At 30.1% G+C, this 26943-nt stretch overlaps 1 protein-coding gene and 1 pseudogene across 3 annotated transcripts; both read right to left on the bottom strand.

Moving 5' to 3' along the window:
• Nucleotides 1-11589: 11589 nt before the first annotated feature.
• On the bottom strand, nucleotides 11590-16455 carry LOC112797120 (autophagy-related protein 13b). 3 transcript variants are annotated; one of them, XM_025839895.3, is made up of 4 exons: nucleotides 15557-16455; nucleotides 14063-15399; nucleotides 13799-13980; nucleotides 11590-12325 (listed from the first exon to the last, which is right to left on the bottom strand). In XM_025839895.3, coding segments are annotated over exons 1-4 (1881 nt in total). In that variant the 5' UTR covers nucleotides 15558-16455; the 3' UTR covers nucleotides 11590-11964. The 3 variants fall into 3 exon arrangements, with proteins under 3 accessions (XP_025695680.1, XP_072091915.1, XP_072091914.1); XM_072235814.1 differs by having other exon boundaries at nucleotides 14063-15402; nucleotides 15557-16287; XM_072235813.1 differs by having other exon boundaries at nucleotides 14063-15478; nucleotides 15557-15855.
• A 6400-nt stretch (nucleotides 16456-22855) lies between these two features.
• Nucleotides 22856-26149, bottom strand: LOC112795112 (carbamoyl phosphate synthase small chain, chloroplastic-like; annotated as a pseudogene).
• Nucleotides 26150-26943: the final 794 nt, after the last annotated feature.

Below are 26943 nucleotides of genomic sequence, written 5' to 3'. Positions count from 1 at the left end.
AAAAGAAATCTATCAATGTTTTCATTCTTTATTAATTTTAATAACTACATATTAATTAATTAAATTATAATAACATTATTACAATAAATAAAATTGTTAATATTATCACGGAAAAATAAACAAAAAAATTTAAGTTATTAAAGATATAATAACGGAAGTTCTAAAAGAAATCTATCAATGTTTTTATTCTTTATTAATTTTAATAACTACATATTAATTAATTAAATTATAATAACATTATTATAATAAATAAAATTGTTAATATTATCACGGAAAAATAAACAAAAAAGATTTAAGTTATTTAACTTACTACAATTACTAATAGGGTCCATCTAGTGTACAGATGTGTTTTGGTACATATTTACAGATTTTTATTTTTTATTGATTTAAAAGTGTATCACTAAAAGTGTTGCTTAAAGAAAAAGTGTTACCCTTAATCGTTAACTTGGCTCTGATACCAATTTTTAACCAACTCTTCATATTTTGCTTCGAATAGGTTTATAATTTGTATAAATTTGGTTGGTGGTACTTTATAATTTGTAATTTCATAATCAAAAGTATTGAGCATTTCTACTATTACTAATTCTGATTTCATTTTTATAATTTTTTAATCTTGTTTTAGTTTATAATATTCTTTTTTGCATTGATTATTGTATATAAAATCTTTTATCTGTTTGTCTTTTTCTTTAATATAATTTTTCAAATCCTCCAAAACTTCTTTTATTTCTACACTTTCTGTTGTTTCTAAATGTCTTTTTAATTTTTCAACTTCATTCTCCATTTTTTCTCTCAACAGCTTTAATTCTTTTAAGTCATAATATGATGTTCCGGGCATGTATAAATTTTTTAAGTTTAGCTCCAACTTGTTTATATTTGTTCTTATTTCTATCCTTTTTATTATAAGGTCATTAATTTCGAACAGAAGATTATTTAATTCCCTTTTATACTTTTTTATTTTACTTTTTAATTTTTTCACCCTTTTTCTTTTTATTTTGTTTTCTGGTCTTTCAATCTTTGTATACTTCATTATTTATCTTAGAATTTCTGCAAATTCCATCATTGATTCATCACTATTTTCTAGAGATTCTATTAATTTTTCTAACTCTTTAACTTCTCCTTTCAATTTGTCATAGATTATTTTTAGAGTTTCAAATGCTCTTTGATTTATTTCAGAAAACTGTAAATAATTCAACCGATTTTCTCTTTCAAAGAGCTCTTGTTTCTTGTCTTGATAGGTTACATATATTTTTTTCATTTAATTTTTCGACCTTTTTTGTTAATTCTTTTATTTCAGAATTTTCTTCTTTAATCTTTAACTTACATAAACTTAAAGGGCTATTAATTTTGGATTCTCTTATTTGAAAATTTGATGAAATTAATTTTCCTGATGGTTCTTTTAGTAAAAGAACTGGGTTTTCAATAGCTTTATATTTTGGTATTTCTGTTTTTACAATTTTCTGAAATAATTCATCGACATAAATTCTTTCTCTGTTTTTAAATATTATACTATGATGGCTATTTGTTAAAGCATAATTTATTGCATATGTAATTGAAAATGGTTCATCGTCTTGTTCCATTAGATTCTTTCTGTGAAATTTATAAGCCAAACTTATAGATCTTCTAAGATTTTCAGTTGATAAAGGTATAGCATATCCAAGATGGGCATTGAATTTAACATTTACGTTTGCCAAGTTTCCATGAACAATTCCAATTATTTGATCTATTGGGTCATCAGTAATTCTTTTGTCACAGATTGCTAAGCTTATTGGTGAATTAATTTCTTTCATATATGTAGATTTGATTAAGACTTGTATAGTACTAATATGAATCCATCCAATTTTAGATCTTTTTTGTTGATCCTTAATTTTCTCAATCTGTTTACTCAATTCTTCATCATTTATCAAAGCTATTTCAAGTTCTCCATTAGCAGATTTTATCTTAATAGGGGCTTCAAGTTGAATTTTTCCATAGTATATTATATTTTTTCTATTAAAAACTTCTTTTAAAAGATTTTGTTTATTAAAATTTTCATTTGATTTGAGATTTAATTCTGTTTTTAGAACAGCCTGTTTTTCATTATCTAATAAGGCAGATAATCGATAATAATCAGATTCTTCCGTTAATTCTAAACTTTCTAAATAATTCATAACTATGAGATTAAGATAAAGGCGTACCTTTCTGGAGAAAAACTTCCTTTATTTAGAATATTTTACATAAGATGTTTTTATCTCCAGAGGGGAGATTGTAGATACTAACTCCAGAGGGGAGTTTAGAATTGGTTTTTCCTAAGGGAATTCTTCTTCAAACTATAGAATCGCCTCGGCCGCTTCCTCCTTGCTCTCCTAGCATATGAGTACTCTTAGCCTTCTGCTTTCTATTGTTTGATGCTCTCTTCAATTGCCTAAGCAACCTATTTATAATGGTTGGGTCTGATGGACAATTCCCATCCTTACCCTTCTTATGACGTCATTGCTTACGTCATTGTTTATTATCTTGCACCAGCTACATTGTTGGTGCTCTATGACCTAAGCGCTTACGTCACTATGCAATAATGTTGAGAGATGCTTCAGATGTGCTATCCTCCTCTTTCATCATGTGACTTTCAGATGCGTTGTCTTCTTCCTTTATCATGTGGGCTGATTCCGTTTCATTATTGCTTTCTTCAGATAATTCTGAGACACATAGCTGGCACTTGTGGTCTTTTCTGTCTTTTATCAAATAGCAGAGATTCCTCTTTATCCCTTCAGGGAGCTTTTCTAAGAGTCCAGATAAGTTGTAGAATGCTGATTCAAATTCCACTAAGAGTCTTATCTCTCTTTCTTCAATTTCATTCCTTTTACTGGACACAAGCAAAGTATTTCTGCTTTTATAATTGATTCTTGTGTGAGATTCCCTTGTTATCTTTTGAGTTCTTTCAAAGACCCTTGCTAGTGTGCTGGCTAGTCTTCCTTCATGACTGTAGATTGTTAAATCTTGAACTTGATCAATTGGTTGAAAATTTCCTGGGAAGACGGACATGAATATTACTTGGTGTGCTGGAACCAAGCATTCTTCTTCTTCATTAAAAATAGGTTGACTGTTCGTAAATTTTAGGGATATATCCCTTGGATTTACGTTGTCAATCATATTTTTAAATCTCTTTACTGCATCAACGAATCCTGCAGGAAACTCACTAATAATTTTTAAATCATTAAAAATTAAAATTGTATCAATTAATCCATACTGGAAAAACTGATAGGTGTCAGATGGGGAAGCTTCTGGAAATATAACCAGCTTTGTTAACTGTTCTTTGGCAATAGGATAATATCCCAAGATTGCCCTTTTTTCTTCAGTCCAATTTAGGACTATGTTAAGGGTTTCTCTGAGATTTGATCTAGAGACCATTTTCTTTTCTTTGATTTCAGCCCTTGTAGGAATGTTTCTTATTATTCCTGTTCTCTGGGTTTGAATTGGAACTTTATCTTCTCTTTTTAGGGTTTGCTCTGGATGAAGAGCTTCATATTCCCTGAAAGATTCCTTTGCTTCTTCCAGTGTTAAAAACCCTCCTTTTTGAATTATCCTTGATTGATGTGTAAATGGTGCTGCTTTTTCCCAGGCATCATATACTCCTTTCATGGGGCCATTATAAATTACATAATATTTTTTATCTTGGGTGGATTTTTTGATAATTTCAGTAATTGTTTTATTTTCTGGAATTTTTTCTTCACCTGATTTGTCCACCACGCTTAGCTGGCTGAACTCTGATGTTTTTGGTTGTTATGTTTGATTTCATTGCTTCGATGGCCTTCTTGAGGGATTAGATCTGTGTCCTTATTTGCTGACAATGCTTGCATTTTTCGAGTTCTTGTTCGTATTTCTGAATTTCTTGATCTAATGCGTTGTAGACGAACTCCATTCTCTTGTTAATGTATCTGCAATAACATTTTTGTCACCCTTAATATATTCAATTTTTATTGGATATTGTAACAAAAATAATTGCCATCTTACCAATTGTCCATGATTATAATCAACTTTTAAATTATATCGTATGAAACCTGTTAGGTAACTTGAATCTGTCCTTAATGTAAATTCTCTGGGTAGTAAATCAATTTTCCATTTCTTAAGAGATTTAATGGCTGCTAGAGTTTCCTTTTTATGAGTGGTATATCTCTGTTCTGTTGGAGTAAAAGTTCCTGAAATATACCTGCAAAGTAATTCCTTTGAGGAATATTTAGAATCTAGTGATTCTTTTTCTTGTTCCAAACTTTTTATAGTTTTCTTAGCTTTTAGACATCCTGACCAAGTTATGTCTGAAGCATCTATTTCTACTATTAAGTAGTCATTTTCTTCTGGAATATAAAGTTCTGGAAGTTTTTCACATAATTCTTTAATTCTTTAAATTTGCATACTGTCTTTTTTATCCCATTTCCATTCTTTTTTAGTACTTATTTTTGGAAATAAGCTTTTAGTGTATTCTGTTATGTTCTTTAAAAATCCTTGATCAGAAATATAATTTATACACCCTAAAAATCTTTGTAATTGTTTTCTATCTTCTATTTTATTAGGAAATAAATTTACCTTTTGTAGGACATTTGGCTGCAATTTTAGCTTTCCTTGAGTGGATAGAATTAACCCAAGAAACTCTATTTCTTGTTTTGCTATTCTTGCTTTCTTTTTGCTAAGAACTAATCCTTTTTCTTTACATCTTTCTAAAACTATTAATAATTTTTGAAGATGATCTTCTTTATCCTGTTTTGTAAAAATTAGTATATCATCAATGTACACTAAAACAAATTCATTTAACTCTTTTAGATTTTCTTCCATAAATCTTTGATAAATACCTGGGGCTTGTTTTAATCCGAATGGTAATACATTCCATTCATAGAGCAACACACTTGTTGATTCTTTTGTTGGGCAAGTAAAAGCAGTTAATTTCTTTGTTTCTTCGTCTAAACGAAGTTGCCAATACCCTGATTTTGCATCAAGAGATGAAAACCAAGTCGCTCCTTTGATTTTTTCTAAAATAGAATCTTTTCTTGGAAGTTTGTGAGCATCACCAATAGTTGCTTCATTCATCTTCTTATAGTTAATAACCATTCTTCGTTTTCCCCTTTTAATTTCATTATTGTTTTCGACATAAAAGGCTGGAGCCGCATGAGGACTTTTACTTAATCTTATAATTCCTTTTTCCAAAAGATCTCTACATTCTAATGAAAATTCTTCTCTATCTCTTGCGGAATAAGGAATTTTATTTGGAACATTTATCTCTTTTGTAGGATCTTTTAATTTAATACTTACTAATTCGTTATTTGTATTTTTAATATTTAAAGGATTTTCAGCACAAATTTCATCCAAAAGTTCTTCTATCTTTATTTCAAGATTATTTTTTGGGATATTTATCTGAAAGTATAGATTTAAATAACATGTCTCTAATATAGAGAATATTTTAAATTTTAAGATCTTATCTATAGTAGTAGTCGGTATTTTTATTCGTTTTGATTTTTGATTTATTGAAGAATCGTGTGGAGCTTTTAAAACTATATATGTTAATTCTTGAATGAATAGATGATATAGCTTTAAAAAGTTATTTCCTATGATAAAATCCATTCCAGAATCTAACATATATATTGATGGAACAATGAACCTATAATTTTGAATAAAAATTTCAATCATCTCTGCTTTTTGGTCAATTTTATGTATTGATTTGTCAGCTATTCTAACTCTTAATGGTTTCTTTAATTTTTTCCAATCAAGTTTTATATTTGAACTAGCAAAGCATTGTGTTGCTCCAGAATCTATGAAAGCATTTATAAACTTTTCTGTTATTTTTATAGTAATAAATGTAGCATTATTACTCAGTCTCTGAGTCTGTTTCCGAGACATATTCAAAAATATAGTCTAAGTTGTCATCAGATTCTTCTAATGGTTCCATGAAATAAGACTTAGCAATTTCTATTTGTTTAGTAAGATCCTTTTTATCCTTCTTTTTCGGGCATTCATTTGCATAGTGTCCTTCTTCTTGGCAATACCAACATTTACAATTTTCTTTTTTATTCGGACAATAGTTATTTCTTTGTCTTTTATTTTTATTGTTATTTTTCTTTCTAAAATATCTCTTTTTTCTCCAGTTTGGATAGTATTTTCTTTTTCTAAATTGATATTTTCTTTTTCTTTGAAAATTTTTATTAAGACCATATTTTTGAGGTATCTCATCATTATCCTGACAACAAATTCTAATTATATTTGCAAATCTTTTTTGAATTGCTTCTTGCATACAACGTTCTTTTATTTCCTCTCTTATTGCAGAGGTTGCTCCACCAAAATTATTTTCAATTGTTCATCTATTTATTTCTCTTATAAATTTTTCCATTATAAATTCATTAGCATGATATGGAAGTTTTGTTATATACATACTAAGATAATGATTTTTATCTTCTTCTTTTAATTTGTAATAATGTATTCTATATTCACAAATATAAGACTCCACATTACATAAATCATATATCTGAATATTAGCTAAATAATTTTTTGCTTCTTGATATTCTTTATTATAGACTTCTTGTCTATGATCTATAATATTTTTTCCAAAAAATTCTTTATATAGAATCATCATTATATATAATATCTTATCATAAGCTGATGTTTTTATTTCTAATTCTTCTATTATTTGGTTTTCTATTGATGTCATATAATCTCTTATAGTTCCTTTAGTATGAAACCCTATGTAATTCCAAATGTCTCTTCCAGACAATTCACTAAGTTTTGGATTAGTAAAGGCTTCTAATAAGAAGGAATTCAACCAGTTTTCAAAAAAAATTTTTTCATTCTTTTTACAGTCTAAATTGAGCATTCTATCTCCTTCCATTTCCTGGATTTTAGGGATGTATTTTGATGGCATTTTTGTATATTTTGAATCTTTATTTATAAAACCTTTTTTAAAGGCATAATTATCAAAACTTGTTTCCCATTTAAATTGAGATTGATTATCCTTAGATGTTCCAGCTTCATTTTTTACTTGTATTGGAATTGTTGGTTCTTCGTCACTTGAGTAATCTAGGATGTGTTCTTCATTTTCTATATTTTCAGAATTTACTAATTCTTCTTCTATTTGAAATCCTTGTTCCATAACATTATTTTCTTGAGCTATTTTTAATTGTTTAAAAAGCATTGTAACTTCTTCTAATTTTTCTTCAATATTCATAATTTTAGTTGTGGTTTTACTTTTAAATCTGTTATGTTGATTATATTTTGAAATTTTTCTTTTTTGGGATTCTCTTTTTTCTTATTTCTTTGAAATTTTATGGATACTAATATTTCTTCAAGCATATCTACTATAGAATTTAATTGTGGGTTGAAGGTATGATAAAGATGTGGGGAATCATTTCCATGGTAACATTTTTTAGAAATTCCGTGTGAAAAATAAGTTTTTTCAGGTTTTTGAAGTCTTTCAATAAAACTTATAGTAAAATAAAGATTTTGAGAAAAATTATTTTGTATTGATTTTAAGAATTCGGTGTCATTACAATTAACATTAGTTAAAATCATTAATTTTTTATCTATTAATTTTGATAACTTAATTATTTCTTCTTTTAAATCTTCTAATTTACTTTTTTCCATTAAGTGACGCTTTTCTTTATGAAGAGTTACGATTTTGAGTGAAAAGTATAACTTTAGGATGTGTGATTTAGATTTTGCCACATCTTTAAATCTTTAAATCTGTACAGATTTAGATCTGTACCATATAATTTTCTTTACTAATAATAATATCAACTAAAATAACGACACTAAAGATAATACATTTTGAATACTAAAGATTAAATTGACAAAGATAATAAATTTACCATATTAAACTGTCTCAAATAATTAATAACGTATTCTGCTGCATTAGTATAATCACGAACCATACTTACTGAACACACTAGTCACTCTAACTCTCACTCTCACTAACTCTTATCTTTTTCAAATAAGCCAGAGCCTCATCTTCCATTCTCAATCTCTCTCGATCACCTTCAGAACATATGGAGAATGAGAAATATTGCAAAGCTTCATCCCATCTTTTAAAAGCACCATTGCATTGTGCCATTGCATGTTGCGGTTCCGGAGAGGACACATGTCACTTGCATGAAGACCAGGGTCAACAGGTCAACATGCAAGGTGTGTGTGTCCGTTGCACGATACGTGGTGACAGACACATGGAAGGGGATTATGGGAATCCTCAACATGCACGGTGTGTGTTACCGGAGTTCGACACGTGGTCATGGATTAGACACAAAGGTGTCTTGGAACTAAGTAAGGAATTTTTACGCTTTCAACACGGTGAGTTATAAGAAGTGCCGGTCGCAGCATTAACTTGTCCTCTCTGACACAAGTTACTGTTTTGCTAGTGGGTCTTATTCAAAATTTCATTTTGACTTTAGCTAAGAAGACATATTATGTAATAGTATTCGATACTTGATATATTTTCATTTTTCCCCTTTTTTTTATGTTAATGGGCCATAAAAGATCCAGTAAGTAAATAAGTGATGAACATTCATAAAAAGATGGGCCAAAATTTGCTTAAATATTTGTTAAATTATGAAAAAAAATTTAAAACTTAACTAATAAATTCACACTCGTTAAAGGATAAATACTATCTTATGAAGTAAAAATCTGGAAAAATTTAATATAAAAAAAGTCCGAAAAAAGCTACTGCTTCTGTAAATGAATATAGAGAAACTTTAAAATTTTTTGGCTTTGAATAAAATTTTCATTATGAAAAGTTAGTATCTATAAATAAAATTCATCATCCTGATCATTATAATAATTAATTTATCTTTTTAATATTATTTTATGTGTTATTGGTTTTATTTTGATTTTCTTTTACAGAAAAATATTAAGATATCTTTTAAGTATTGGTGTAGACTAATAAAAAAAATTTACCATTTACAATTTTTGAAATTTTAATCTTTCAAATTAAATTCTAAGTAATTATATTTTTCCATATCATTTTAAGAAATTGAATATATCTAATTATTATTTTGGTATTATTTTATGATTTGTTAGTTTTTTAATTAATTCTTTTAAAAAATATATATTCAATATTCATGAAATATTATAATTTTTAATATCTATCATTTTAAGTATAAAAAATTTAATTTTTGATTTAATTATTAAATATTTATCAAATTTTTTTAGATAATTTTTTAAATTAAAATGTAAGTTTCATATTGTCAATATATTATTTCATAAAATTTTTTTTACATAGATATAAATATTTTAAAATTAAATTTAACATATATGATAAATGTTAGCTAATAAAAATTTAGAATTAGTTCCATTAACATATGTTAGTGATGTTGATGCTAAGTCCACCACAACTATATTTTTTTTTTGAAGATCCAAAAAGAGTAGTAGTTTATCCACATTCTTTCTTCTTTTTTTATTTTGTTTTTTTTTTATAATTTATTCAAATTCTCGTTAAATTTTTTAAAATTTTAATAATTATTCAATGAATTCATTTTGAAATTGATATAAAAAAATTTTCAAAAATAATTTAACATTAATTTAAATCATCATATAAAAATACATCATTATATAAATTGTTATATAAATGTATACCCAAAACTCGTTTATATATATATATATATATATATACGGTTCCACCAAAATAATAAAAGAAAAAAGACATCTGCCAACCCAACTAGGTACAGTCTCTTGACAAAAATATATTTATGCACTTGCCATATATAATGTCGAATTTAAATATTCACCCAAGACTATGGAGCAAAATTTTAATACTGAGGAGATTTCATTAATCTGTTGGCCAGTTAAAAACTACACCTCAGACCTACAAACTACTGCTAAAAATAACACGTGTCTCATGGAAATTGTGCCAACATCCAAAAAAATACAAGGCGTGTGACACGCCTGATTAAGGCAGGTGCACCCTAAAACTCACCTTTCAACATGCAGGGTACATATTACAGGGAACACGACACGTGATCATGGTTAGACGCAGTGGTAGAGCTTTGTACAAAGCAGGGGTTATGGCCCAAAACTTTTGTAAAAATATTAGTAATTTTATTTTAAAAAAAATAAAATTAGTTTATTTTATTAAATTAATACATTTTTAATTTATGTATTTAAGTTTTATGTCTATTTTTATTATTTTTTTAAATTTTTTATTTTATTCTATTTAACATAATAAATAGTATATCTTTAAATCAAGAAAAAGTGATATATCTTTAAATTAACGTTACAAATTAAATATTATTATAAAATTAACACTAAATTATATTTAGCTTCTCGTATAGTTTCATACATTATTTTATTTTTAGAATAATAAAAGTTATAATATAATTAGTAATAATATCAGTTATTAATAAAAATTTATTATTTTATTTTTAAATCAATTTTACAAATTTAATACTTTTATAGTATAACACTGTTTATGTTAATAAATTTTGATATTTTTATTTTATTAAAAATTTAAAATTTTATTTTGTTGTATTATATTATTTAATTTATAATAAAAATAATAATAAAAATAATTAATCTTAAGATTTTTGAGGGATAAATATTATAAAAAATAAAATTAATTATTTAAAATGTTAAAAAATAATTTGTAAATTATAATTTATTTTATATGATTTAAATAAAAAATCAATTTTTTTTTAAAAAAATAAGTTTTTAGATAAAAAAAATTAGTTTTCTAAATAAAAATAAATTTTTATGTGTAAAAACTAATTTTTTTCATGTAAAAATTAATTTTTTATTTAAAATCAAATTAGCTTATCCACCTAAACAAAATTTTTTATTAATCAAAATCAGAATTTTTTTTATTAATATTAACTATATATAATTTTACATATTAATAATAAATTTAAAAATAAAATAATTATATTTATAAATTTTATTTTAACATAAATATTATTATATAATTTTTTATTAAGATTTCTGCTCCTTCAAAAAAAATTTTCAAACTCTGCCACTGGCTAGACGTAAGGGATAGGTGTTGTATCAGTGTCTCTGCAACTCCACCTTTATGTAAAACACTCCAAAAAATAATATACAACAAAAACACCATATATAAATTTATATAGAAAATAATTTCTGATCAAATAAAGAAGTCTAATCTTACTTAAAATATTAAAATATCTAGTGGTAGCAATTCCACAATAATTTGTAATGGATTAATTCGGGCTCTTTTCATTTTTTTAACATAAATAGCCCAATATGCTAGAAAAAAAACCCAATATTATGTTAGTCCAAAAAGATGATTTTTTTTGTAAAAATAAAAAAATTGGTTAGAATGAACCAAATGAACCAATTCAATGAGTAGAGTAAGATTGATCTGGTTTTTTTATGTAAAAGAACCGGTTAGAATAAACCAAAATTAAAATGAGGACACATATCACATTCTCCCGCATAATCTTTATGAAAAGTGGTTTTTGATGTCTTTATGAAAATGGCCCTTGTTATAGATATCACCTTAAATATGTCATGATTATCACAATTTATATATTTGTAAATGATAAATATGATGTTCATAAAAAATAAACTTATAATAACAGCAGAGATGATACTTTGATATGAAAGTCCCTTACCAAAGTTCATAAACTGAGTACAGGATTGGCCAATAAGATCAAATAGCATAGCAAATAAAGCTTCTGCCTCGTGTTATATATACAGTAAGTTTGCATGTGTGTTACACAGTATAAGGCACACCATGCAACTGGATCAAAAAACTTTAGACATAATTATCATATTTACACATAGTTTCAAAATAGAAAAAGAGCATATATTTCTATTAGCTTAATTTTATTAAGTAAAAAGGTGTATTTTTGTTCGTAGTGATTCCATTTCTCTGTGAACTTTGTTAGGCAGAAGCATAATAGAGCATGTATAATTTCCCTTCTTGAACTCCAAAACTGTAGTTTGGGAAGGGGCTGCAACAGAAGAGCTGCTGCCATTTCCAAAAGAGAAACCAAAAATGCCACAGGTATACTATTTCTGGGGCTTACTACCTGGCGTAAGCAACAAGTTTTTCATCTCTCTGTAGCCATGAAACTCTTCCAATGCATCACTTGTTGTTTTCCTTGTTGCTGTGAGCCCAGAAGACATCATGCTTGCTGGCACTGGTGTTTCTAGAACCTGATTCATGTCTTGAATGTTGTTAGCATTCCAGGTTTCGGGGTGTGTGCTGTGTGACAAGTGTTCGGAAGTAGAGAAATCTTGCCAGAGAGGTGGTGCTTTCTTCAGCATACGTACAAGCGCACCAACAGCAGCATCCTGGGACTTTCTGATGGGAAGGAATCCTCCAGCTTCAAATGCCTCGGCCATATGACCATGATCAAATGATTCCGCCCTGGTTATGCACAAGGGTTCATGTTAACGTCAGAAAAAAAGTACACCTGACAAATTTAAAGTCACCGACAACTTCAAACAGGCCAAGGAAAAAAACTCAGATTATATATTATATATTACAAAATTTACAATTGTTTAAAATCTGACTCTTTGTCAAGAAGTCATACATGAACTAGTAATTTGAAAGCCTATGAAAATTAAGTTTTGAATTGAATATCAAATCCGAATGACCGAAGTGGAGAACCCAACCTCTAAAGCTAGCAGTCAAAGAGGGGGGAAGGGGGGAGAACCACTCTCCAGTCTCTCTCTAACTAGCAAATACCAAATACAACACTACTCGATGTGGTATTTTGCACTTTACAGCACTGTACTCAGCGATACATCACTCAGCCTATTCACATGTAGACATACACACACACAGCTAATGGGATGTGATGCACACACTATATACCAGCGAGCTAGCTCATGGAACCAATCCCTTCACCCCGCCCCCGGGCGCAACAACAAAAAAAGGTAGGTAGTAGAACAGGGTGGATGCAACCAATGTTGAATTGAGTTATTTAAATAGGAGACACCATTAAAGGGCGAAAAGCGGAACCAGAAAGCTGATTAATTCACAATCTGTATATACCAGATGAATCTATTCCGGAATAGATAGCATTCAATTCTGAATGCGGATTAAAAGAAACACTCTCAAAGATGAGCCAGAATAGACAAGAATATACAGTGCATCTAAGTTATTTCAGTCTCTACTCATTGGTATATAATCTTAAAAATATGAACAATTTGAAGGAGCAAGTGGGCAGAACAAAAAAGAGGAAAAGAACATGCAAAGTTTTCTGCACAAGCAGTGATGTTCACCAATTTATAATAATAACTACTATTAATACTACTTTCCCTTTTTTTATCTCGTATCTATAATTCGATCTTTTCCATTTTAGCTCAATGGACAACAATTAGTTGAGCTCAAAAACATAGTAACCAAGCATGCAGTATGGATCCATGTACGTCCTAAGTTTTTCATCCTGGTATTTGGATTGTCATTTTTTTCATGCTTATAACGCAACTATATAGGGAGGGAATCCAGCATCCAAAATACAGTGTGGGGGAATTACAGTAAGCAGGATTCTTGAGAGAACCCAAAATTCTAATCAAATTTATTAGGTTATTACTTATTATTACTTTATTAGTATTATGTCTCACATAGCATATAATTTGAAAATTGAAATCCAATCCACTAAGAAGTAAGAACCTATTAGTATTACCCTAGACTTTCTTGGGCCAAACATGACCTTCCAGTTGCATATAGGTCACCTGATAAACCTGAGTTACCCTGATTATATAGTACTTATGCTATTTTCTTTACAAGTTCAAACAATACTATTGGTACCATAAGCTACTTGACAAAGCATATATCTTATGTATGAGATTGACATAAAAGGAAGGTGCAAGTCTGAGCAAATTCACATAGTACCTGCTGCCTGGATCTGTCAGATCATCATCATCCACATCAAAGGGGCAAGTAAAATCAGTTTCATCAAAATCATCCTGATAAGACCTACTTGAGCTTCTGGAAATTGAAATCTGTGGTGAACTGCAAGCTGATATCTTGATTCCAGAGTATTTCCGAGGCTCATCTTTTCCAAGAGGAAATAACTGCAAAAAGTGTAACAGACTATTAACAAATCTAATATGTTTGAACCAACGAAAAAGTTCCTATGGTTAGTATGCAGCATACCTTCTCAGCTGTTGCACCTGTTTGCATTGTGTTCACACCTCTATCATTCTTAGAAACACACCTTAACCCTCTAAGTGGAGGAGTTGACGGCAAGTTATGCCTGTTGTGGTATCCAGGGAAATTTGCAGCTTCAGCATTAGGTATGCTGACTGGAGCACTTTCAGATCGTAAAAGCGTTTTAGATGATAATGACCCAGGATAATACTCATCAAAACCTGAATTCTTCTTCTGAATCAAGGACATCTCAGTTGGATCAGGGGGCAAACTTGAAGGTGGTAAACGCCGAGAACTTGCATTAGATACAGACATGTGCGATTCTGAATATGTTGGTGAAGGCGAACAAGTAATGGAAGGAGATGAGGCTCTACAATGGTTATGACTCCAACTATGTTGCCTCGAAAATGGCAATGACGACAGAGAGCCATGTGATGGCAATCCTGATGGGTACCTCCTCAATGGATCTGCCAGTGGACTGCCAACATAGTCAGTTATAACTTGTGGGGACAACGGAGTTGAAGATTCAGAGCTCAAGTCTGATGCGGATGGGCGATACATCACCGAAAGGCACAGCCTACCAGAATAAGTATCCACAGGGGTAAACCCAAATTTCATCATTTCAGCTTCCTCTTTATGGGTGAAGGGCTCACAAAAGGAAGATACCCGGTGAGCAAGAGTAAAGGGACAAATCTGTGCAGACGAATTGAGCTCTCTGAAAAGCTTATAAGCAGGTAAAAGTCTAACTGTGGCATACAAGGACCTTAGAAGTAAAGTTGACTTCTTATACAAGGCATGCAAAGAAACGTTATTTGACCTCCTACTACCAGAACTAGAATTCCTTGTCTTTCTGCTCTCATACTGAACCACCCATCTCTCTAAAATCTTTTCAGTGTTTGCGTCAAGTCCCAATTCTTCATGATCAGTATTCCAGCTCAAAGGGTATCTTTCCTTGAGTGAAGAACTCCTAGGAAGAACCCCTTTGGGGGAAAAACTCATGGGGTCCCAGCCAAGAGGCTTTTGCACTAAAATAACATCAATGACTATCAACTCAAGATTGTTGCGGCGTGAGAGGTCAATGTTATCTATGGCGGCAGGGCAATCGTGAAGAGTCAAATTGAACCATTTATCCCTGGGGCGCACACTGGGGGAGGATGAAGATGAAGATGAAGAACATGGAGAGGAGATAGCTTGATCAAGACAGGAACTACGTGAGGAGACAGAAAGAGCCCTTGATTCAAGTATTATATGAATGCTTTTGGCAAAGAACTCTCTTATAATTTGTTCCATCTTTGCAGCTTCCGAGTGCGAGGATGCCATTGAATGCACCCCGAAGATTAACACTACTATGTCGTTGGGGAAATTAAACAAACACAACAACGACACAAACAGCAGCACAGTTTTTAACCAGAATTACAAAATCTGAGAAAGCAATAATGAATAAATAAATGGAGGGAAATTGTAGGGAAACCCAAAATAGCGAAAGAAAAGAGAATTTACTTGAATCCTTCGCGCAAGAGAAGAAAATATTAGATTTTATTTTCCCTTCCCTTATCTTGGATTGAATTTGGAAAAGAGAGTATTAAGGAGTGGACTCCTCCATGAAGTGGGGCAGTGGCCGTTGATACATGATACACTTCATCATCAAATCATATCAACACTTTCACTCTCCGGAATTATTTAATTAAATACCTTCAGTTAATGTCATCAAAATCTTCTTAAGTCAATAATATTCAACAACGAGATTCTAGGTACAAGATAACAGGACTTTAACTTTTACCCCATAAATCTGGTCTTTTGGGATGTTCCCAAGTCATAACAAATATTTAAATTAAAAAAGATTGTGACAACTGACAAAGCAAAATTTAAAATTAGGAGCTGCTCACCCAAAAAATCTACAGAGATAAGAACCAATTAAAATTCGATGAAGAGATTAAACTAACGACCAATTTTATAATTAATAAAAACTAAAAACTATTAATAAAATATATTTTTATATGTAAATATATTATTGAATTATAGTTCCTTAAATTCTAATAAAATTTTAATAAAATTTCATATTTTCAAATTTTTTATTTTACTCGTGATGGACCATAAACCTCTGCGAAAACAAAATCAACAAGACGGCTATCAGGTGAACTATAAATCAGGTAACAAAACACTTAACAACTAAGGAAAGACTCCAAAAAAAACAACCACAAGGAAAATAATGGAAGAGGCCAAGATAATAGAAGCTGGGCACAACAACCTTTCCCTCTATTTAAACTACAGAGAATTAAAAAAACAAAAAAAACATATACTAAACAGCGAACTCTTTTTCTATTATTATTATTATTATTGAAATCTCCTTCTGACTTGAGGGTCGTAGATATTTCACTCGCATTACTCGAAGATCAGCCGACCTATAACTCAACCAAGAAGTATTAATACAACGTTAAAAGCTTGGATCAACTATAGATAGGTTCGTTCGTCTCAGGCGGAACAACTAGTTTAATAGTCGATCATAGATACATATATTTTGTCATTATATAGCACAAATGTATTTTTTCTTGTACATAGCTTTTGATAAGTGAAATTTAGTTACTACTTACCGCGGTGATTAGAAAATAATCAAAGGAATCATGGATAAATGTGCATATAAAAAATCATACGGTAAACAAAATTACGCACAAATTATTTAATGAGTTAAGTATATACATGAATTTTATGGTTTGTTAGTTATATCTACCATTTTATCAATAAAAGTGTGTCTCTGTTGGTAGAATTGTGCATGTGTCATGTGTTTTTTTACCCTAATACTATGTAGTAAGCTACAATGCACAAATATTAATACTGATACGAAATATGATACGACACGATATATGTGGACATATAAATTTTAAAATTTTATAAGATATAAGATACAACATATATATAAAATATAAAATATCTTTTAGATAAATTATAATAATATTTTAATATTTTATTGATATTAAAATATAAAATAATTTTTTAACTGTTTTTAGAATTTCGTTGGGAGCTAATGAATTATTTGTACAATGTGTACAATGGATTATTTATTTAGTCCAATATGAGTTAAAAAATGAACATCCAGAGTAAAATATTACTAATTTCTCAAACACAATACACTCATACTATCCAGAATAACCACCATCCGGATACTAGGGATAATAAATAACTGATATCCTACTGAATCGAACATCTCTAAATCCCATTATACACATTGTATAAATACTCCATTGGCTCCCTATACTTCTTCCTGTTTTAAATGTCTTCTTTTAATTATTAAAAGTATTTAAAATATTTTTATTTTAAATAATAATAATATATATTATTTTTAAACTCATTTCAAGAATACATGTTAAAAATAAGGTTAGACACATTAATACGTGATAGTATTTAGGCGTATCCAAGTGTGTCCGGAATTTTTTTTTTCATTTTTTGTTAAGACACATTTGGACACAGAAAATACGTGTGTCGGACGAATGTCGTGTCTAAAATGTGTCCGACACGCAGACAGACACGACAACTTAGTAATATATCCATACTTCATAGGTAGTGAGTAATGTGACTATTTAGTAATTAGAAGGATATTTATTTAATATCTTTAAACTAAAATTGAGATTAAAAATTTTTTTTACTTTCACACTTTCTCTCTCTTTCTATAACCCAAAATTGGAAGAAAAAAATTGTGAAATCCTGACAAAAAAATGCTACAACTTAATAGAAGAAGAGATCCATATTCCTTAATTGCACTAGTATTTTCCATGACTCCTCTTTGTTACTAAAAAATAAGAAAAAAATAATCTGACTACAATAATGGCAAGACAACTTAATACAATAATATTAAAATTTAGAACGGAATAAAATCCTAAAAGATTGTTTCTTCTATATCTACCGTGGGAGGTATGTTGTGCCGTTGTGTTGCTGTTGTAATTCCTTTTTGTTCTATGATTTATCTTTCTTCTCTGCTTTTTTTCAAATTGCACAGAATATTTAACATAGATGTAAAAATTTTGTATGTGCTAATGAAATTGGAGATAGTGAAAAAAATTTGAGAGTTCTATAAAAGAATAAAAAAAGTCCATAGAAAAATTTATGTTCCAAAAAGTAGAACTTATTGTTAGTACATTAAAGAAGAATGAAAATATATGCGAAAAAATTACTATTCACAATTACTCAGATTATTGAAGAAATAAAATGTGTTAGAAAAATAATACAGGATATTTGCTTAGAATTAAACATTTATGCTTTATTGTTGCTTATGGTAATTGTTCACAAATAAAATTTGGAATTAGGTTATTCTTCTTTGTTAGGGTTTCATAGTTTCTCCAATTTTTGGTCATGAAAGAAGAAAAGGTGGATGAAGGTAAAGAAGTTTTAATCTCAACTTTAATTTAAATATATTAATTAAATATTCACCTAATTACCAAATAGCCATAGTACTCATCATATAGTACTAGAATGAAAAAAAAAAAAACGTAACACTTATGTAGTTCTATTAACGGCAACACATTTCTATTGATGGAATAGTAGATGTAACCAGTAAAACGTAGAATTCATGTGTACACTTGACTTGTTAAATAATTTGTGTTTAATTTTGTTCACCATTTAATCTTTTATGTATACATTTGTTCATTCTTTTCTAATCAAAATATTTGGAGTTTTTATTTTGTTTGCACTTTTTTAAAGTAGTTTTATATTAGAGTCCGGGTCATGATGATAATTGATAACTTCAATTTGCCAATCCATATTTCTTCGTGCAGTCTATTTAAGCAAAACTATAATGTCACAAATGGAAAACAAAGTAGTTGGGCAACAACTCAAGTTCAACTAGAGCCCAATAGAAAAGGCCTTAAAGAATAAGGCAATTGTTCTGGACCAAAATATAAAAGTCCATTATTCAGTGCTCACTGTTCACCAAACACACTGGAAGCTTTCCCATTATCTTCGATAGAAAGCCAATTTCAATGACTTTATTAATTTAATACATCAAATGCATCCTTATAAAAATATAGGTGAATATTATAATACCTATAATGTGGTACCTATTTATTAAAAAAGGTTAAAAATTATTATTTTATTTAAAAGATATAAAAATAAATAATTTTAAAAAATTAAAATTTACTACAAAAAATAAGTTAGGCAATATTTGAACAAAAACTCATAAACACCGTAAAATTGGCCAAAAATATAACTGTTGTGAATTAATTATTTGTTAATTAACAAAAATATTAATTATTAAAAAATATTAATGTTAAAATAATATATAATATAAAAAATATAACTATAATAAGATTGTTTAAAATATATCAATATAAAAAATAAAAACAAAAAATTGAGTTTATGGCCCGTTATGCACCAAAAGGGTCCCGATTAATTATTTTTTCTTTTTTTCTTGAATAATGAAGTTTAAGCAATATTTTAACATTCATCTCATTAATTGTATTAATTAATTAAGCATATTTGTATATCACATGAGAAAAATATTTTTATTTGTTTATTATTAGAGTATAATTAAAATCAATTAACATCAATTAAATTATTTAATATATCTGTATATTTATTATTTTAATTCTTCTAATACCTATATATTTTTATATATTGTATCATTTATATCATTCTCAAATAATGCACAATACCTTTTTTAAATTACTCTCTTATTTCTAACATAATATCAAGAGCATAGGATTTTCTTTCCATAAAACTTAGTCCATAGTCCTTTTTTTTTTCTTTCGACAGTGTTTTGTTTTTGTTTTTTTATCACTTTTTCGACATTGTCTTATCACTAACCATACCATCATCTTCGTCTCGTCACTAGAAATTGTCGGATGCGTTGCCACACGCTATTGTAAAGTTAATGATCGCCCTAAATGCATCTAACACCGAGATCAACGACCACAATCAATGGTCCAAAATCGCCTTAGGTGTCCAGGATCCACGCCTCCCACCAACATACGTCTCGTCCGGCTTGACCTATTCGTTGAACCGCGTTCCACATCCTGCTGAGTCAGGGTTGACGTGTCTTCTTCTTCCGCTCAAGCGTCGCCACGTGTTCGCCCCCTACTGACATGGCAAATAGTTGAGCTCATCCTAATGCTTTTTGGTAAGCTCTTTTCGATTTTGTCTTCTATTTTTTCGATTTTTGCTCCAATCTTATAGTTTCTTTCCTTTTTTGTCTTTGTATCTATTATTATGGAAAAATTATAGGTTTTCAGCCTATTCCTATTATCCTTAATAGCTCCAACTATACTTATTGGGTTAAAGTTATAAGAGAATTTCTTAAAGGGCGCAAAATATAGCACTATGTGAATGGTGATGTTGTGTGTCTTGTTAAGCAAACTGTGACTAAAAGATCAAAAGATAAGACTTCCAAATCTAAAAATGCTGATAAAAGAAAAATTAAAAGATTGGGATAGTAAAAAACACTAAATTATCATTTGGTTTCTCAACATTTTTACTTGAAACATTCATTTATAATTTGAGTGTTTTAGAAAGAGGTGTGAAATTATTTGGCAAAATATTACTTCATTTTTTATTTCTCTCATTAATACCAACTGCTAAATGAGCTTCATAATTTTAAGCAAGAACATGGATAAACAATTTTTTATTTTCTTGCTCAAATTAAAATTGTTTGAGATCAATTGACCTCTTATAAGCCTATTCTTAAATATACAACTGATGTTAAGGCATAAAAGGATTATCACAATTGAATAAGTCTGAGACAGTTTCTCATGACACTATGAGCCAGGTAGAGCTTCTCTTCTTCGTCAAAAAATCCCATATCATTATCTATTATTCGTCAGATCTAAATTAAAAGTAAAAAAAAGAAAAAAGATAAATAGGTCCCTGACTTTTCAAATTTTTGACAAATACATCCCTAACAAAATTTAAATACAAAAAAATCCCTGACTTTAACAAACGGAGGACAATTTAATTCTTCCATCTATTTTTCTCTCATACATGAAACGGAACTGGCTGACGTGATTGAAACGGTGTCCAAGTGTCTGTTACGGTGCCACACTGGAAGAGGAATAAAGTTCTAAGGACAAATAGGTCCTTACTGATGAAAACGACGTCATTTTCATAAGGTAACTCTAATGAGATCCAAACTGGGTTTCCTGAAGTAACATACGCAGCAGTTGTTCATATTTGTTCATGGTGGTGTTGCTTATATTGATGGCCAGTTATGGAAGCTCATCAATCACGAGACAATGCGGGATGGTGGCAGACGACAGGAAGGCTCGATTGTAAATGCACCTCCATGTTCAGTTCAAGCTGGGGATGAGAAAGATTGCATCGCTCCAAAATACTTCTGCGGGATGTATGCGATATTTTACATGTCAAAGACAAATACCAACCCAAATAGACTATTTTTCGGATGCCCATTCTTCAAGGTAAGCTCACAAATTTTCATGTATATGGATGAAGTTGAGAGTTTTTTTTTTACCAACATATTTTTATACTATCTGAATTGATTTAGGTGAAACAACCATATTACAAATTCTTTGTGTGGGTTGATGACCATATTGAAAGAATTAGGTGCATGGAGCCAACAAAGAAATTGGGTAACAATCAGAGCTTAAATGTTGAAGAACATTTTGGAAAGAAAAAATTGGAGAACAGAATGGATGATCTAGAGCAAAAAATAATTTACCTAGAGAATAAGAAAAGTAGTAACTTCTGGGTCATAGTCCTAGGCTTGATTGTTGTAGTTGTTGGTCTTTGTTTATTTAGGGTATGAAAAATAATAAAAAAATGTGGATTGTAATAAATTATATCTGTTAACTATTTTGGTTAATATAAATGAAAGAAAGAAGATTTGAATTATCCATATCTTGTTGGCTTGAAATAGATATAGAATGCGTGTAAATTAATGTTTATTTTCAAGAGATAAACCTAAGCCAGAAACAAGCCATATATAATTCATTCAATCAACAATAATTCATTCATTCAACCTAAACCAAAACATAGGAATATTGTCATACCATAACATAATAACGTCTAGGATAAGAAAATGTAGCAAGTATATCAACCCTCGGATTCCAAAATACTAATTCAAAAGCAACTAAATTGGCTAAAAGAAAGTTTGCCAATATGTATTACAACCAAATATTGCAGCAAAAAACTAATTTTTGTTTCTAAAATAAGTCAGCAACAAGCACGTCACTTTTTCTGGTTCTTGAAGCCTGGATTTGGTATAAACTTGAATATTCCTGTTGTGGCACAACTTGTTGCTGCCAATGTCTCCTTTGATACTCCTCTACTCGATGTTGTTGTCACACTTGGTGAAGTTGGTGGAGCAAATTAAGTCTAAGTTGTAGTTGGTGCAGGTGGCCTTTTGATTGGTTGCTTTGGCCTAAATTTAGCTGGTGCTTTGGAATCAGTATGTTTTGTTGTCTTGATTGGTGCCTGGCTGAATGATATTGCATATGCTGGAGTTGTTTCTGTTGGTACAGCTGGTTCTGCTAGAGTTGCTGATAGGCATGGCAAGACTTGATTTGGGACAATTGGAGTGTCGTGTGCTTGTTTAACTGGAGCTACCTATTGTGTATTCTAGTCAGCCTACAACATTTATAATGAAGACACATAACTCCTTTAACTTTTCTATTGAAGACACATAAATCCTTTAAGTTTTTTATTGAAGACACATAAATCCTTCATCATTCATAACGAAGACAACTAAATCCTCATGTGCTTTGTTACATTGTAGCCGTCATCAGATGATGATGTCATCAGATTATCACAGATGTCATCTAGTTCTATGCACTCAATATTCCCAGTTCCTGCATTCCTGCCTCATGTTTCTTCTACATACTCAGGTTCATTAACAACATGATCAAAGTAAACATAGAACTCATCTTTTTCTTCATTCCTAATCAAATTGTCACACAATTCACGAATCCCATTATCCCCTGTTAAGCGATGAAACCCAGATTCTATATCACTGGCCGTATTGTCAAACCAGTATATTGCCTTGTAGCCAGGATATCCTAAACCCTCATACAACTTCACCAAATCACCAAAGTTGATAAAATCTATGTCCATCTCACAAAATTTTTCTACTTTTTCATTTACATAAACAAGTCTCCCATCACCATTCCTCACAAACTTTCCTCCATGGTAAAAAACAGGAGTTACATATCTATCAGTCATCTATAATTTTCAAACAAAAACAAAATCAACCCACAATGCATAGAACCCTAAGAAACTTTAAAATGAGGACACAATAACTTTTTTCAAATAGACTGAAACAGAAAGCAACCATAGTATAATGCATTTGCATGCATCACACCATACACTAAATGGAACCCTAATGCGAATGTGATCATGAAGGTTGTGGACTTGCTTACCTTGATTGATGACTGAACTTCTTCAGCATACGAACTAAGTCTCTCCTACTTCACCTTCTTCGATGACGCTTCAGTTTCGTTTCAGAGGGAAGGAAGCTTTGGCTTGATGAAGGGGTTAGGGTAGTATATGGTAATTTTTGTGTTCCCAAAGGTTTTTAATAAAAATGGGCTACCTTATGAAAATGACGTCGTTTTCATCAGTAAGGACCTATTTGTCCTTAGAACTTTATTCCTCTTCCAGCGTGGCACCGTAACGGACACCTGGACACCGTTTCAATCACGTCAGCCAATTCCCTTTCGTATATGAGAGGAAAATAGATGGAAGGATTGAATTGTCCTCCGTTTGTTAAAGTCAGGGACTTTTTGTATTTAAATTTTGTCAGAGATATATTTGTCAAAAATTTGCAAAGTTAGGAACCTATTTGTCTTTTTTCCAAAAAAAAATAACGAAACTGCTAGTCTCGTATCGTAATCCAAATCATGGGGCCTTGGGAATACTTCCAGGTGGTACTGGAGAGACATTATTCTTTGAGCAAGGAAGACCAACACAGCTTCCATCATTGAGGTTAATATGAGTAACCTCCATTCCTTCTGGCAATGTGGCAGGGTCAACCGCATAATTGTGATTCTGCCAGTTTATAAAGTAATTTATGATTATACATACAATAACAATTAACCATTTGTATACGATAAAGACATAGACTAAGTTCCTAAAGCAGATTTACAAACTAAAAAAGGTTTTTCCATTCACACTGTTAGGGGTGTTTGCGGTGCAGTTTGGATCAGTTTTGAGTCAAAAACTCATTCGATCCGATCTGCTCCAATTTCAAGCAGTTTGAATTGGATTGGATTTACGGTTTTATAAATTGGAAAAATTAAATACATATAACAAGTCTCAATATCAAATTTTAAATAATCAACAATGACATAACAAGTTTCAACAATATCTTAAAAAGATAACGATAACATAATAATAGAAATAAAATTATAGGTTAGTTAAAATAAATAAATGAATAACATTCTGAACATAAAATATTTATTAAATAATAATAATACATGAGTAATATAAAAATGTATAAAAATTTGAATATGTTATAAGCATAATTGTAAATGTAATAAAAAATAATAATATTATGATACATTGTGCGGTTTGGATTGGATTGGATCGGTTATGAAAAGCAGATCCAAAATCCGATCCGATCCAGCGGTTTGCAAAAATTAGAATCCAATCAAATCCGAATTAGTGCGATTTTAATCGGTTTTTGGTTTGAATTGGATTGAATTAACGGTTTAATTTGGATCGGTTTGGATTTGAACACCCCTACAAATTGCCACTACTATAGTGTAAACGTAAGGTGAAAACTCGCATGCAAAGTTGTTTTCATGAGATAGATGTTGATATTTGAAAAATTATTCAATTGTAATTTAGCTAAACATTAAATCTTTTGACAATTTTCAACTATCAACTTCATATGAAGACTCGTAAGATTTCATTGTGTCTCGTTTACTTTCATTTTTAAGATGAAAGCAAGGTAGTGCCAACATTCCATATGAATTATATAGCGTAAAATCAATCTATTCAGATACATTCATTGCACATACTTAAGCGAGAGAGTAGTCCAAGAGCCACATACTTGAGCACTAATCTCAACATGCGTTGTTCAAAGATTACGAACTGGATTATTTTCTCCATGATGACCAAATTTCATCTTAAAGGTTTTGCCTCCTATAGCTTGGCCAAGCAGTTGATGGCCCATGCAAACTTCAAAGACAAGCACCTTCCCTATAATATCCCTTACTGTCTCGATAGCATAAGGAACATCAGAAGGGTCTCCAGGGCCATTGATGAAAAGTACCATATTTGGCTTCATCTTCAAAATTTCTGATGCTGGCCATGTACATAGTACAACAATGATTTTGCAGCCATAACATGCGAGGCTTCTGAGTATATTTTGCTTTATTCCAAAATCATAAGCAACAACCTATAATGCATAAACTAGAATGAAGGGCATATTAAATTACCAATATTATACAAAAAAGAAGGATGTAATAGTAATACCAGTAGTTTTTGCTCTATTTTATCAACCCATTCATGTGGAGTTTTGCATGATACTCTGCTTATAAGATCAATACCTAAAAATATGAAAAAGCATCTATGATCCATGTAGTTTCATACAACAACAAAAATAAAGCCTTTTCTCATTAAATGGGGTCTGCTATATGGATCAAACGATGCCACTAGGTCCTATCATATATCATGTTTGAAGAATATCAGAAAAATTTAATGTTCGTATGCTTTCCAACAATGTCCCAAAATTGAGACATCTTAAGTAGTTCTTCATCAGTTTTGGAATTGTCAGTGCTCAAGACACTAATAAGGCTGTCATCTTCCCATAATCTACGGGTGATTGCACATGTATCAACACCATCTGTTGCACACCAAACAACGTTAAAACCAAAACAACAAATTTTTACATAATAGACTTTCCCAAAAAACTATTAAAAAATATTTACGAATTTTCATGATATTTCTTTTTTCTAAGTAGGCACCTAGAATTTTTGTACATCTCTAATTTGAGGTGTTGAATTAGTTATTGTAAGAAGAGAGAGTTAGTTGACTGAAAAATAAAGCTAAATTGAGGAAAAGCAATTTCAGAGAATGTCAACAAAATCCGATACTCAAGATTCTAATTACTAGACCCGCAAGAAAGCATTGTCTTGATTCTTCATCATCTGGCATGGGAGTATAAACATGTAATTCATAATTGACTTCACAATAATAACAACAACAAAGTCTTATCCCATTGGGTCGGATTAGTTATCATAATTGACTTCATAGAATAAAAATAATTCAAGAGATGATATGAATACTCACCAAAATTTATACCAGTATTACCGATAACTAGGATCAATTAGAATTTCTAGATACCTGCAAAGCACATACATAACAAGGTAAACAACCACACATGCACATACTCAGATTGAAGTCATGCCAATAAGAAGACTGTGGATCTTAAATATTTATAGTTCATCTCACCCAATTAATCATGTATTGAAAACTACTTTGCCAACTTGGATTCCTGTAGCTCCAAATGACTTTGCTTTTCAGATTGATCCATCTTTCAATTTTTTTAAGGTCTGGTTAATAACCACTTCAAACATAAACTTACAAAAGCTAAACAAAACATCTTTATATATTTGGCTAGCTGGAAGCATAACAGCTTAAGAAGTTAATAATAAAAAGGATAAAAGCATGAAAAGAGCAAGTTTTCAAATATTATCTAGAAATAACAAGAAAAGCTCAAGGCTCCATTAGTTAAAATTCAAGAATTTGTTTAATACAGAATAAAAATGATTAATGTAACGTTTAAATAAAATTGCTTTAACAGATTTTTGAGGTGCCTATAAAGAAAAAGGAAACGGAAGTGATTGCCATGGAACATCGCGAACTTTGGAAATGGGCAATTTAAAACCAAAACGTTTGGAAAGGTCACTCACAGTGACAGAGGAAGCCCTTCGTGGCACTTTGCCGTA

Source organism: Arachis hypogaea, chromosome 4, assembly GCF_003086295.3.
Source record: "Arachis hypogaea cultivar Tifrunner chromosome 4, arahy.Tifrunner.gnm2.J5K5, whole genome shotgun sequence".
NCBI lineage: Eukaryota > Viridiplantae > Streptophyta > Magnoliopsida > Fabales > Fabaceae > Arachis > Arachis hypogaea.
This window is presented reverse-complemented; position numbering and strand designations above follow the sequence as displayed.